General features: G+C 33.6%; 2 protein-coding genes across 4 annotated transcripts in view; one reads left to right on the top strand and one right to left on the bottom strand.

Moving 5' to 3' along the window:
- dtn (transmembrane protein 132C dtn) overlaps positions 1-14,337 on the top strand; it is a 286,104-nt gene that overhangs the window by 159,710 nt on the left and 112,057 nt on the right. The gene's annotated exons all lie outside the window — the stretch shown is intronic.
- LOC148310554 (N-acetylgalactosaminyltransferase 6-like) overlaps positions 1-14,337 on the bottom strand; it is a 73,504-nt gene that overhangs the window by 9,571 nt on the left and 49,596 nt on the right. The window contains exons 7-8 of the mRNA XM_088258259.1: positions 13,481-13,702; positions 12,272-12,426 (exon numbers count right to left, since the gene is read on the bottom strand). Coding sequence (XP_088114385.1) covers positions 12,272-12,426; positions 13,481-13,702 — 377 coding nt within the window. The remainder of the gene's footprint in view (positions 1-12,271; positions 12,427-13,480; positions 13,703-14,337) is intronic.

The following is a 14,337-nucleotide window of genomic DNA, read 5'->3' as shown; positions in this document are numbered from 1 at the left end:
CAGCCACTTATTCTCTAGGATCAAGTATTTAAACAACTCGACGTCTCTTAGACACAACAGCGACACGACTCTGAACGGAATAATATCACGTATCTAATAAAGATCCTAGCACGTGAGTTAACTTATCTTGTTATCATTTTCTTTGTCTACAACATTTTGAGTGTGTCCAAATACTGTGTGTCCAGCAGAGACGAAGAATAATAATCTATTGAGATGTCAAAAAAATAATATGGAAAATAATTCCTATAATTGGAGATAATCCAGATTTGTGAATAAGTATTTGGACACACTCAAAATGTTATGAATAAATTATAAGCTAAAATAATAAAATGAAAAGGATATTTTCTGGCGTTTCTCATGTATGTGATTATAATCCAGGATTCGAATGACACATATATAATTTCGCTGCCATATATAAGTGTCAGTTTTAGTACTCCATTGTGAATTGCGAGTTTAGCTTCCATTGAAATATTTTTATTTGAAATCTCTCTATTCAAAGCACCATTTAATATATAGTATGCAAACTAATAGATTTATTATTTTGAACGATGCCTCACCTTTGGTAACCAATATATCAATGAAATCTTAAATTCTTATTGAAATATATATTTTTCTACAATCCTCACCTCTCCTAAAAATAGGAACATTAACTTATACGACTACAATGTATACTCTTTTGTACAAGTCTCAAATTACTGCCCAGTTGGCAAGGTCTGAATAGATATATTTTTTCAGTTGGTTAATTTGAATTTCATTATAGGAGTTTAATTCACAGCAGAATAATTAAAACTTCTACAAACTACCCTTGCTCCTAAACTAATCATAAACCTACCCCCGGCCACAAAAATACCGTCTAAATACACAAACCAATCGGGTTCGGGAAACTGGCAAGGTTCCGGACGTGAAGATAAATTCAAACGCGGGATGTAATTAAGTGAGATTAACCCATTGAGACAGGGACGATGTTGACGGCGGCCATTTTGCGGATTGTGACGTTAGTAATGCCCGCGGTGACGTCACTAATTGCGTTAATGGCGGCGATAAGGGCCCACAGTAGTGAATCGGCGCGGAAATAATTTTAACCGCTTGGAAAAACCTGGAAACCAGAGAACAAAGTACTACTGTAGCGGTATCTGCATTTAGAACAAAGGGTTCATTTTTTCTTTTATCATTTTTTGGGAGGTTTGTGCATTTTTTGTAGTCGAATGAATCCGCAATGTCCCGATTTTATGAAGCGTATATTTCCAAAATCTGTTGACTCCATTCGCAATGAATTTCGACTGCAGGACATACGAAATTCATGAAAAATGTAATTCTTCTCTAGCCTTCTAACCTCTCCTGGATATAGGCCTCTTCCGAATCCTTCAATTTCCTTCGGTCGTTTACTGTTTGCAGCCAGTTTCTACCCCCACAGCGGCTATGTCGTCGGACCATCTCTTTTGGGGTCTTCCGACGCTTCTTTTGTTCTCCCAATGTCTCCATCTAAAAATATTTTAGGTCCATCTTGTGGGGTCTTATCTTGCAATATGTCCTGCCCATTGCCACTTGAGTCTTGCCACGCGATCCATGATTTCCTCTTTTTTGGTTCTCTTCTAGATTTTTTCATTTCTTAATAATAATAAAACCCTTATCCGCACCCAATGGTGCATAGGGCACTGCGTCATATAAACGCAGTGTTATCTTGATCGTTTACACATAAAGGAAAGGTGATCAGCCCTCCGCTTCAGGTACCAGTCCAGGGTAATATTAAATAAATATGACAGTGAAAAAATCACTAACATTTATTTTACCCCTCTTGGGAATCGAACCCGGGACCTCCAGAACGGTAGCCGAGCGTGCTGACCATTACACTACGGAGGCGGACATCTACTAAATTTCATTTCATTTCTTACTAAAGTATAATCTACTAAACTACTAAAGAGATAAACTCTCAGGCTAAAATCAATATGCATGGATCTTTCCATGGATCACTGTGTGCATTTGAGCTTCTCTGCGTTTCCTTTTGGCAGAGTTCTCAAAAACATTTACAGATGTAATAGTGAGGAAGAGGCGAAGAATATTTGTAATAACAGAGTGGTGTGGCGTTTTATCTTCTCTGCCTTCCCCTGCGGAGTTAGTGCGTGATGATTACTACTCCTGACCCTTATCCGCATCCAATGATGCGTAGGGCTTTGCATCAAATTGATGCAGTCTTAAGTTGATCGTAAATTATATGAAGGCAAGATTGTAAATCCTGCGTCTTAGGAATCATATTAGAGTGGAGAAAATTAAAATTTATTTTGATGTCTCGACGAATGTGCGGTAAAACGGTTTACAATTAATTTTATTATTTTTTGCCTTCTGATATCTTCTAGGTACTAGCCATTCCCTGCTAATTCAAATTACAATTGGCCAAAACAGTTTGTCAGCAGTTTTGTCATCCTACGTACTTATTGAGTGATATTTTTTATTAAATAAGTATACATACTTTTTAGTATACATATTTTTTAAAATTATGTTTCGGGTACACATTTTATCAGACGTATCTTTGGTCGATCTAACAAAGGGAATAAAAGTGTTTTAACCTTACAGCTACACAAAGACGAGAGTCAGAGGTGTAATTGATACCAAACTCGCTGAATCAATTCCATTTCTCACTGTCGATGCGATCTAAAAGTGACAGGTGGAACAACTGAGTGCTGGGGCAAGAGAAAAGAGTTGTCTGAACGAAACGCAACGGTCGGCAGGACTGGGCAGCTCGCCCACGTGCGTTCACTGGCAGATGATAAATGATGTATAAAACGACACAGAAACAAGAAAAGTCGTGTTGAAGTCAAGCATCTGAAAGTACCCAATCAATTAAGTTGAGTAAACGCCACTGAAATATCAAAGACAAGGCGTTTATATCTTTTTACAAAAATGTTAATAATATTAATGTATAACTACCGAGATTTTTATGTCTACCGGTTTCGAGACGTACCCGTCTCTTCGTCAGGATAATCACTACCACATAATGCAAACAATATCACCCTCAAGGGTGGTATTGTTTGCATGCTGTGTAAAGCTATTTTTGTAAAAAAATAAATAAGTGAAAATGACTCACCACAAAGTAAATGCTTTAAATATTAATCATATTGAGAATACGTTTATATCCATTTATATATTCATTTTAAAATAAATGATATTGATTTTATAATATTGACTCGTCAATATTATATAAACACTAGTAAGCATCGTACATAAGTGCAAATACATATTTGCAAAGATTTAAACACTTATCCGCACCCTAATGGTGCATAGGGCACTGCATAATATAAACGCAGTATTATCTTGATCGTTAACACATGAAGGAAAGGTGATCACCCCTCCGCTTCACTTACCATTCCAGGGTAATATGGAATAAATATTAAAGTGAAAAAATAACTTTTATTTATTTGCCCCCCCCCCTGGGAATCGAACGCGAGACCTCCAGAATGGTAGCCGAGTGTGCTGACCATTACACTACGGAGACAATATATACAAACATCACTTCTACTACTAAAATGCATATGTCGTATTTTGACAGCATACGTCACATATTTCTAATATCTTTTGGTATGCAGCTTGATATTAAGTCTACTTTTACTGAAACGCATGCACTTTTACTATGAATGTAGATTTACTATCTTACATTGTTCAGAATGGAGTCTCGAATATATTGGATTCTCGTATATCGCTCACTTCTTTCAAGAACGTTATAAATCCAAAAACTTGATTTTTCAGAAGTCCTTTTTTAAAGTTAAAAAATATGATAAAATAATTTATTATTAGATTAAAACCAATATTTTTAGCTTTTCCACTTTTTTATTTGACCAGTGACCGGGTTTCGTCGTTACCGACATCACCAGTCTGATGATGTCGGTAACGACGAAACCCGGTCGCTGGTCAAATAAAAAAGTGGAAAAGCTAAAAATATTGGTTTTAATCTAATAATAAATTAAAAATGCAATTCCATCACGAAGTGTCAGTGGATAATATAAATCTATTAAAAAATATGATAAAATATATTAAAAATAAATATCAAGCCACTTACCGAACTTTTTACTGTGCAACAGATCTTTTTAGGTAAAACCTGAAGGTTTTTTTACTATTTGAAAAATATTTAGTATATTTAAAAACAAAAATTAAACAACACATTTTCTTCAAAATGCAAAAACAACACTTTCTGCCATGTAGCGGGTAAATATTAAGTTAAAAATATGCCTCTTTTGCTGGGATATAGTACATTTTCTGGTCATTTCGAAATCATGCACAATTGAAAATTTACGATTTTTGATTTATGACGTTCTTGAAAGGAGTGAGCGATATGTGCAGCGCAAGCTTTTGTTGTCCAGGCCGCAATGTCCGTTTCGTAGTTGGAAGGCTAAATGCTCGCAAAGATGACCCCACGTCTACCCTTACGGCCGGTTCTACACCCCCATTCCACCCCACGCTATTTTCTAAATTTACCGCCATCATACCTCGCTTTTTCTTGGGATTATATTCTTCTCTTTTACCTTCTTTTACCTTTCCTCTTGTCAGGGGGTGTTCTCTATTTTCTCTCGGAAAATCCACTCCCCTGAAGGCTTATTTCTCGATAGAGTACATCTATTTTGGTCATTTATTTAGAGGAAATCCGAGGAAAAATTGGGATGATTAAATATTTCAAATACATGAAAGTAGTCAGGTCAGGAGTCGAAATGATCGGCGGGTTTGGATGAAAAGATGCATGTATGTGGAAGAGGTGAAGATTGTTTGCAAACATTTATTGGTGTGTCGCTCTATTCTCCCTGCCTACCCCTCTCTCAATAGTTATTAAAAATCATATTTTAAAATCATTTAAAATAGATATACCGGTGACAAATTGGCTACCTGCTAAATATATTATATATACGTACTTAAAATTCACTGTAATATTTAGTCTTTTATTCCATATAGAAATTAACATTTTAACTTCGAAGTGCAGATAGATACTCGTGATCTGACCACTTTCATGTATTTGAAGTACTTAATCGTGCCATATTTTCCTCGATCTTCCTCTGGTTCTATTTCTAACTTTATTTGCCTCATATATTTGGTTCGATTATCCTCACTCATTTGATTCACATGCCCAAACCATCTCAGCACGCCTTGCGTTTTTTCTTCATATGCCAACATCTTTATAAACGTAAAATATTTATCTTAATAAGAAAATGTCACTTTTTATTACGAATCTTCAACAAGTTTTGTCGTAAAGGAAACATAATTTTATTAGGAATGCATTTTCAAACTGGGTACTAGCCGAGCATAATGCGACGTTCTTTCATAACTCGTATGGAATGCAAAGTTTTTCCATACTTAGGAGAGAAAATTCTAGAGTATTCTTACAAACTTTGCAACAAACGGCATTGGCTTTGAATTTTATATGAGTAGGAATGTATGAATATATTATGGAATAACAAAATTTCGTCCTTAGAAAAATATTCCTAGAAATTTTACAAACAATTTTACTTACTGTCAATTTTCCAGTTATTTTTATTATTTCGCGCACTCCTTTCAACAACGTCATATATAAAAAATCATCAATTTTCAGTTGTGCATGTTTTCGGAATGCCCAAAAAATGTACTATATCCCAGCAAATGCGGCATATTTTCAAACGTAATATTTACCCACTACAGGACAGAGAGTGTTGTTTTTGCATTTTGAAGAAAACAAATTGTATAATTATTTTTTAAAATATAATAAATGTTTTTTAAATGGAGAAAAAACGTTCAGGTTTTACCTAAAAAGATCTGTTGCACAGTAAAAAGTTCAAAAAGTGGCTTGATATTTATTTTTAATACATCGTATTATATTTTTAAACTTTAACACCTAAAGCGCGATGGCCTCAAACAAAACGCGCCCAGCGGTGGTGGGTCTGATCTGACCCAGTACAGAAATCGCCTTTTAGGCGTTTTTCGTCGGGTTTTTATATTTTATATATTATTCAAAATAGCCTACATAGCAATAGCATAATGTGTCATAAGTTTTGTATGAGAATTTTCAAGTTTTTGATAGTTTTGAAATTAAATTATCCAAGCGCATCATTTTACATCCAAACGCGACCGTGCGCTGCGGCTCACTACCGCAGACTAACTAATTTATATACTCACTACTACCGCGGAGCATGTCACACGCGCATGTAGCATGGTTGGCAATGAAGCAGTGATTGTAAACATTTTTATTTTTACTGAATTCAAATAATTTGTGTTTTTAATTTTATAACTATATTTTAAGTCAACATCATAACAGATAGAATTATTAACAAAATGCAACTAAGTAATTATCTTCAAATATAAAACGTGGCAGTTAGCTCCAAAAACCACAAAATGATTCTAGGATTTTGAGTTAATATTTCAAGATAAATTTTTGTCCATAATGCAATTAAAATTCATTTTGAATACAGTGAAAATATTTAAATTTTCATTGAAAAATATATACGGAATTGCCCAAAATGGTGTATATATTCATTTAAAGTTCGCCATTTCTTACATAAACATTTTGCGGGTTTTAGAAATTATGAATACAATTTTGTACGAAACCAAATAAAACTAATTATTATAAAAATTTTATATACAAGTTCGTTAGACATAATAGGTATGATATTTAATTTTATTATTGACCAATAAATTATTACCAAAAAATAAGAGGACAATCGGTACTTTTCTTGTTGAAATCGATGTTTTTATCACTTACTGACATTTCTTATAAAACCACGTTTTCCGTTGCACTTTCAAATTCTGAATCTAAGGTTTTTGAATTCTAAATCACTGTCATCTGCACTATTCTCTCACTTTTCTTTCACTTTTAGAACTGTCCAAAAGTCGTTCAATCTCGTCATGAGATAATTATTTTTTTCCTGCCATTGTGGTAAAGTGTCGAAAAGATTTTAAAAAAATAAAACTAGAAATCGTTCAAATATAAAACAGTTTATTGTGAAGGTCTGTGTTTTGTAATATTAATATTTTTTAAATGTAGATTTACCTTATAGTCTATATATATGATATTTAATCCGTCATACAAGTAAACAAATAAATCAGTTAAAAACAAATATAAAAAAAAAAACAATAAACGGAAACAATCGCCAAAGATTGACAATGTATGCTTTTGTTTTTGGGATTTCAAAATCACGGCAGACGGCACACTAACACATTGATAGCGAACAACTGACCTTACTCAATATGATTTTTGATATTTTATTTGTTCTTTTTTTTTAAATAACTCATTTGAATCTGGTCCAATAATTTTCGTTTGTATCTCAATTTGTAGGTAATTTTTTGAAGAACGATTACATTCAAGGAAAACGACGTAAACAAATTACCTATTACGTAATCAATAATTTTCCGCGATGGTGGGTCTGACCAGACCCACCATCGCAGAGGAGGTGTTAAAAACGATGTCCTGAAAAATCAAGTATTTTGATATATGAAAGGAGTGAGCGATTTATTTACAGTAATTGGCTGTGAAAATGCACTTCATGAAACAATAAGACATAATTAAATTAGAACATAAATAAAATTAATGTTATTTATTATATCAGACACTAGATTATTCACCTAATGGATGAGATGTCAATATTATAGGCGTCTCAACTTGATATGAAACGTTTATCGTTTCTCTTTATATGAAAGAAGCTGGAAATCTAAGTATCCCAGAGCGTACGACCTTAATGCAATATAGATGTTTTTATAACACTGTGGGCAGAATAGTGTACGTTACACGAGTGTATAAAGTGATGGTTTAAGCCATCCAAATGCCAGGTCGCAAAAGAAAAAAAAGTAATTTAGTTCGTAGTGTTGGAAACGAATACTCCAGCGTACTGCCAGTCTAGCATCACTGTCAGGTTTTTATTTGCTGTAACTGATTTCAGTGCATCACTCACTTTATTCCCCCAGCATTCACTCTCCTTGCTTTATCTTTATCAATCTTTCCATCTCTAGAAAACCTCTGTTCCAAATATAAGAAATCATTTACTTGTTTCAAAATTTCCCATTTTACTTTTTCTTTACACCTAGACTTTTATTTGAAAACCATGACTTTAGGTTCGCAGTACATTTATTACCGAATCATTTTCCTTGCACACATTATATACCTTTGGTACCAGCGCCTGCAGGTCTTCTCTGCTATCGGCAAGAAACACAGCATCGTCAAATACTGTAAAATAATGGAATTAAATAATCAATTTCGGTAATTTGATTCAACCCGTTTTTGTATGTGTTCCGTGCTAAATAATCGGATTCATCGATTGCTAATACCGCATAGGTAGACCGCAATAAGGATAGAAATATTATGGCTTCAGTTTACTTACATACAAAGAAGTGTATTTTAAAATATAACAATTCTTTACAGCAGTATTTATTTTAGTCCGCCTCCGTAGTGTAATGGTTAGCACGCTCGGCTACCGTTCTGGAGGTCCCGGGTTCGATTCCCAGGGGGGTCAAATAAAAAAAAGTGATTTTTTCACTGTAATATTTATTCAATATTACCCTGGACTGGTACCTGAAGCGGAGGGCTGATCACCTTTCCTTCATGTGTTTACGATCAAGATAACACTGCGTTTATATGACACAGTGCCCTATGCACCATTGGGGTGCGGGTAAGGATTTTATATTTATATAGTATTTATTTTACAGCTTGATCGCACTGTAGATATATTGAAAGAGCTTTTTTTTAATGAAATAAGGAAATTTTAAACTTTTTTATTTCGATTGAAGCTTTTATATAATTCTTTCCAAAATTTAAGTTATGTGGTTGTCAATCATGGGTATGATGGTGAATTTTATACAAAAATAAAGTGATCTATTTTATATTTTGAAAATCATGAACACTGTCATTATCATTCATTGTTCATTTTGTATAATACATTTTACAATACTTGTTTATAAAAGAAAATATATCTATATGAAATATAATCAAATAAATTGAGAAAAATCTTACATGCATTTTCACGTGGGTCTATGCTACATTAAAAGCTTTCTCAACTAAACCATAGATGCTGCCGACAACTAACATACGAAAGAACGTGTCAAGTATGGGATATATCTGTATACATGTTTCAATAATTTGAGTATTGTGGTTGTCAATCATGGGTAGAATGGTGAATGCTACAAGTGTATTAAGTGATTATTACAATGCGTCTGAAACGTTGTAAGCCCTGAAAAAATACAGACTTCTGTATTTTTCTTTATCTATATTGAGATATTAAATAATAAAAATATATTAAGGTACAAAAAATTATTAACATTTTATTGTATTATTTCTATTGCGTATTTTCAGGCTGAAATTTGATGAAAACCTGAAAGTTGAAAGCCAATTTTAATACTTTTACAATTTTAATCTTGAGGTCAACCAACTAATATTTACCTATGAATGGTTGTTTACCCTGTAAATACTCAGAATTCCATATTCTTCTTCATCTATGTTGAGATGTTAGCGTAGGTGTTTCTTCAATCGTTAAAGCTGGAGAAATTCCGTTACCTTCTCATATTTCTTCACTCGCAAAATGTATTTCCTTTTCCTTTTGTCTGTTTTGTAGGGCGACCAATTAAGTATAGCAATTCGCGTTGTCAAGCCGACTCCATTTATTACTTTTCCTGAACCTCATTCTACCCTGCCGACATTAATGACGCGACACAAGAGGTCCTTACAAAGTCGTTCAATCCATTGCGCGTGGTTCTCCAAAATCAAAGAAGTCCTGCAAAAAATAATGAAAAACGACGTATTGTACGATTTGGAAAAAGTGCATTTTACAGTTTGTTTATTTATATTTCATCCTACACATAATTACAAATTACAATAATGAGCGTTCCGTCTTCAGGGCACATTTTACAAATATTAATTTAATTATGAAAACATAACAATTTGATTGTAGGTCATAAACAATTAATAAGATGACCAACTGTTCGTTTTAATTTATTATTATTTTTCTTTTCAGGTAAGTTCCCGATTATAAAAGCGAATGAACGGATCATATCTGATTGGTAAGTGTTTAGAATTATATGATATATATGTATATATATATATATATATATATATATATATATATATATATATATATATATATATATATATATATATATATATATATATATATATATATATATATATATATATTCATTCATTCATTCAAACCCTTATCCGCACCCCATTGGTGCACAGGGCAATGCATCATATAAACGCAGTGTTATCTTGATCGTTAACACACGAAGAAAAGGTAATCAGTCGCTTCAGGTACCAGTCCAGGGTAATATTGAATAAATATTAGAGTGAAGAAATTACTTGTATTTATTAGACCCCCCCCTGGGAATCGAACCCGGGACCTCCAGTACGGCAGCCGAGCGTGCTAACCATTGCGTTTATAAAATTTCGATAAGCTAATTGAAATTTAATACACGTATAAAAAAGGACAAATTATGTGCAAGAATGGATCTATAATAAATTTAATAATTACATCCATACATATTTTATTAAATAAAACGTTTTTGAAAATACTGTATTAAAAAACCCCTATGCGTTGAGAATAATATTTTAAAGAAAAACTGAAGGAATTATTCATATTTTATCACCTTGTGTTTATTTTGTTAAACAATATTTCAATTTTACATGAAGTGACTTGGTACTGGTTGGGACCACTTATTAACGTGGGACAATATTGTAATATTTCTTATCGAGTATACTCTTTGTAACATTTTAAGTATTCTGTCAATACACTTAGGTAAGCGTGTTTTAATTGCATTTAGAATTTCGTAAGTGTGAGGTTATATTATAAACCAGCTGTACCAGGGTACGCGTTGCTATGGCTCAGTCTGGTCAAATAGAAAAAAATAAAATAGGAAGCACATATCCCTAAAACGTATAATTTCACAAGATGAACATTGACATTGTGGTAATATGTATCCATTTTTTACTTAAAATTTACTCGGTAAATACGAATATTTCTTAAAATCTTTTCACAAAATCTAACGGTGCTTGAAAATTATGACAATAGATTTTAGAGTTACAATAGATTCCACCAAACGATGGAAGGATAGCTGGTCTTCCACCTCCCAGGAGTGACCCGAGAATGACAGGACCTAGTCCTAAAAGAAGAAGAAGAAGAAGAAGAAGAATAGATTTTAAGAAACAGTGGTATTTATCAAGTAAAATATAAATTAACATATAATTTTTTTAAATATTGTTTTTTGACATCTCATCAAAGATGAAGAAGAATATGGATGTCTGGGCATTAACGGGGCTGACGACCGTCATAGAATGGTTTAACTGATCATTTTACACACGTGTAACGTTCACCAATTCTACCCATTATTGACTACCACACTATTCAAATTCTTGGAAGTTCTATATATATATGAACCAATTTCAAAAACTTTGTTCTTGAATCACTAGAACTTCACTAGAGACATCAATTGGTGAGATGAAAAGAAGGTTTTTTATTGAGTAGAAACTCTTTTATTGAATGCCCAGACTTCCATATTCTTCTTCATCTTTGATGAGATGTCAAAAAATAATATGAAAATAACTCCTGTAATTGGAGATAATCCAGATTTTGCGAACAAGTATTTGGACACACTCAAAGTGTTGTAAATATATATTTTTTTAGTTTGATTTGATTTCTTTTATAAGGTTTTTTAATTCTTCTAGTCTTGTCATATTAAAATGACTTAGCTTCCACTTTTGGGTGTCGGATTTTACACTGCAAGTTTTTAAATAAACCGATTTTGAGTTTATATCAAAATCCATACACTTTTCACTGTTGTGGATCAACCAGTTATGTTTCTGCAAAAAAAAAAGAAATTTCAAAATCAGTCTGAAAAATAATGAAATAACTGTTAAGGTACAGGTGATGTAGGAAAAAAATGGTCCATTCAAACCAGTTTGAATGTTCTTACTAATCGTATTGCATACTTAATACGGTTTTAATAATTAGTTCTATTTATCTAGAGTCAACAATGATAGCGAAAGCTTGGCCGCTAGTGGACCATGGAGTCTTGGTTCCAACCTTAATGGGAATGGCATGGTGGTAGTATTAGTAGTAGAAGGCCAAACTTACAGGATCATAATACCACAGCTGATTGCCTCGAAATTCGTGGCAGTCATATAGAACAATTGGAGTTTCTTCTTTCGTGAAATCTGATGCATCAAAACAAAATTTCCTTCCTTCTGTCCTGTAAAGAAGTTAACGACTTTTTTGACTGAAGGCATTCAGTGTTTTGAATTTCAATCGTAAACTACGTGTTGAACGCTATGAAATCTCACCGTATTTCACCTTGCCAAGTCAAAACTAAATATTGTTGATAGTCTTCAGGTTGCTCATTTTCCGGAACATCTGAATAGCATTTTGTGACATGTATATTTTCAGTGTAGTTGATATCGCAAGTCAGGCATAACTTTGTGTTCGCCATACTTCGAATCTGTAAAATTTTATTGATAAGAATTATAATTTTGGATAATTTGTAAAGCGCCATTTTCGTAAAATACCACCTCAAGGGCGCTTATACAGACATAAATTATGATATAAAAATGATAACCATAAAACGTCATCAATCGGCTGAGTCTGAAAGGGAAGGGAAGTGGATCCGCCGTATTATTGCGCCTTCTTCTCGGTCTTCGGCCATAGCTGGAGTGTGGCTAAAATGTTGGGCAGAATGCCTCTCTAAGATAAGAGCAGCTTGTTGAGCTTTTCGTCATGTTGGCCAACTGAAGACGGAGAAGTCATGATGAAAGATGTGTACATTATTGTCTATCACTATGGATTCAGGTTCGAGTCTTCAAATGATATGTCTGGTCCGTGTCGCTATATTGAACACTGCTCACCTTGATGATATATAAAATCCAGGCAGTTGAAATGTATTTCTACTATAGATTTTTTCGAATGGTATGGACAGGCCGGATATCATACAAGTTTGTCTTGCAACAGATCTAAAATGACCGGGAGATCATAACATCCATAAAACAATCTCAGTACTTTGGTCACATAATGAGAAATCAAATGTTTTGCCTACTTCAAATTATTAATCTAAGGAAGGTGGAAGGGAAGCAAGGAATAAGAAAAAAATAGGTATCATAGACGCGGAATATTAAGACCTAGATGGGTCTCAGAATGTAGTAGCTCGTTTCACACCACAAGACACAGGGCCCAGTACAAAGCCTTGAGGAACGCCAAGTCTGATTATAAAAGCGACACCAAAATAAAAACAAGTACATATTTTCCAGGAAGTAACGAGTAGGAAAAAAATAGATATCATAGTCGCGGAACATTAAGAACTGGAGAAATCTTAGATTTGAGTAGCTGTTTTACATCGCAATACACAGGGCCCAGTACAAAGATTTGAGGAACGCCAACGTTTGAAGACGAACACTGCACCAAAATAAAAACAAGAACGTATTTATTTCCCTTAATTCTTGTATGCAGTTAAGAACATCGTACGATCTTTGACAGATTGTATAAAAGTCGTTCATATTCACCTCTCCTTGAGCCACGTTTCCTGGAACGACTGGCGGAAACTTTTTCACTAGATCAAAAGCGACCACGTCCAGGAACCATTTGAAGGGTTTACATCGCAGAGTTTCTCTTAGATGTTTTTGTTTCGTGAGGTCTCCCGATTCCGCGTTATCACACTGAGGATTGTTTTGATAATAGTACTTTTTGTAATCGTCCATCCAGACTTCAGCCACGCGCTTAAAATTCTGTAACCAAAATTATTTTAAATTTTAAGTTTTACTTAAATACCACAGTTTAAAAAAAAACTATTGTAACACGTGTTTCAATGCATTCCGCATTATTTTAAAAAACCATGCGGTTTTCCACACTTCTCAGTTGTTGCATCTATTAGATTTAAAATTATTTTTGAAACTTAAAATGGTAAATCAAGTATCTTAACTCACAATCTACGAAAAAAAACAGCCAAACCAACCAAAAGTGGAATATTTTATAATGAATTTTTTTTTGAGGAATTGCATTTTATATGATAGAACAACAACTTTATAGCTTTTTCCACTGCCAGTTTAGCTTTGACTGTCAGGCTTCGATTTGCCATAACTGATTCAGTGTACTATTATACTACATCACGATTATTAAGTAAAAATAAAGCAGTTTTAATGTCAGTGCTAAAAAAAGTTTTACCTCTTGAGTGTGTCCAAACCTGGATTATCTCCGATTATGGGAGTTATTTTTCATTTTATTTTTTGGCATCTCGTCAAAAATGAAGAAGAGTATGGAAGTCTGGGCAATTACGGGACTGACGACCGTCATAAAATGGTTTGAGTGATCACTTTACACACGAGTAACGTTCACCAATTCTACCCATTATTGACTACCACAC

Source organism: Brachycentrus maculatus, unplaced genomic scaffold, assembly GCF_059751285.1.
Source record: "Brachycentrus maculatus isolate JH-2025_06_01 unplaced genomic scaffold, ASM5975128v1 h1tg000091l, whole genome shotgun sequence".
Taxonomy (NCBI): Eukaryota; Metazoa; Arthropoda; class Insecta; order Trichoptera; family Brachycentridae; genus Brachycentrus; species Brachycentrus maculatus.
The sequence above is the reverse complement of the archived record's forward strand: the minus strand, read 5'-3'. Positions and strand labels throughout refer to the sequence as shown.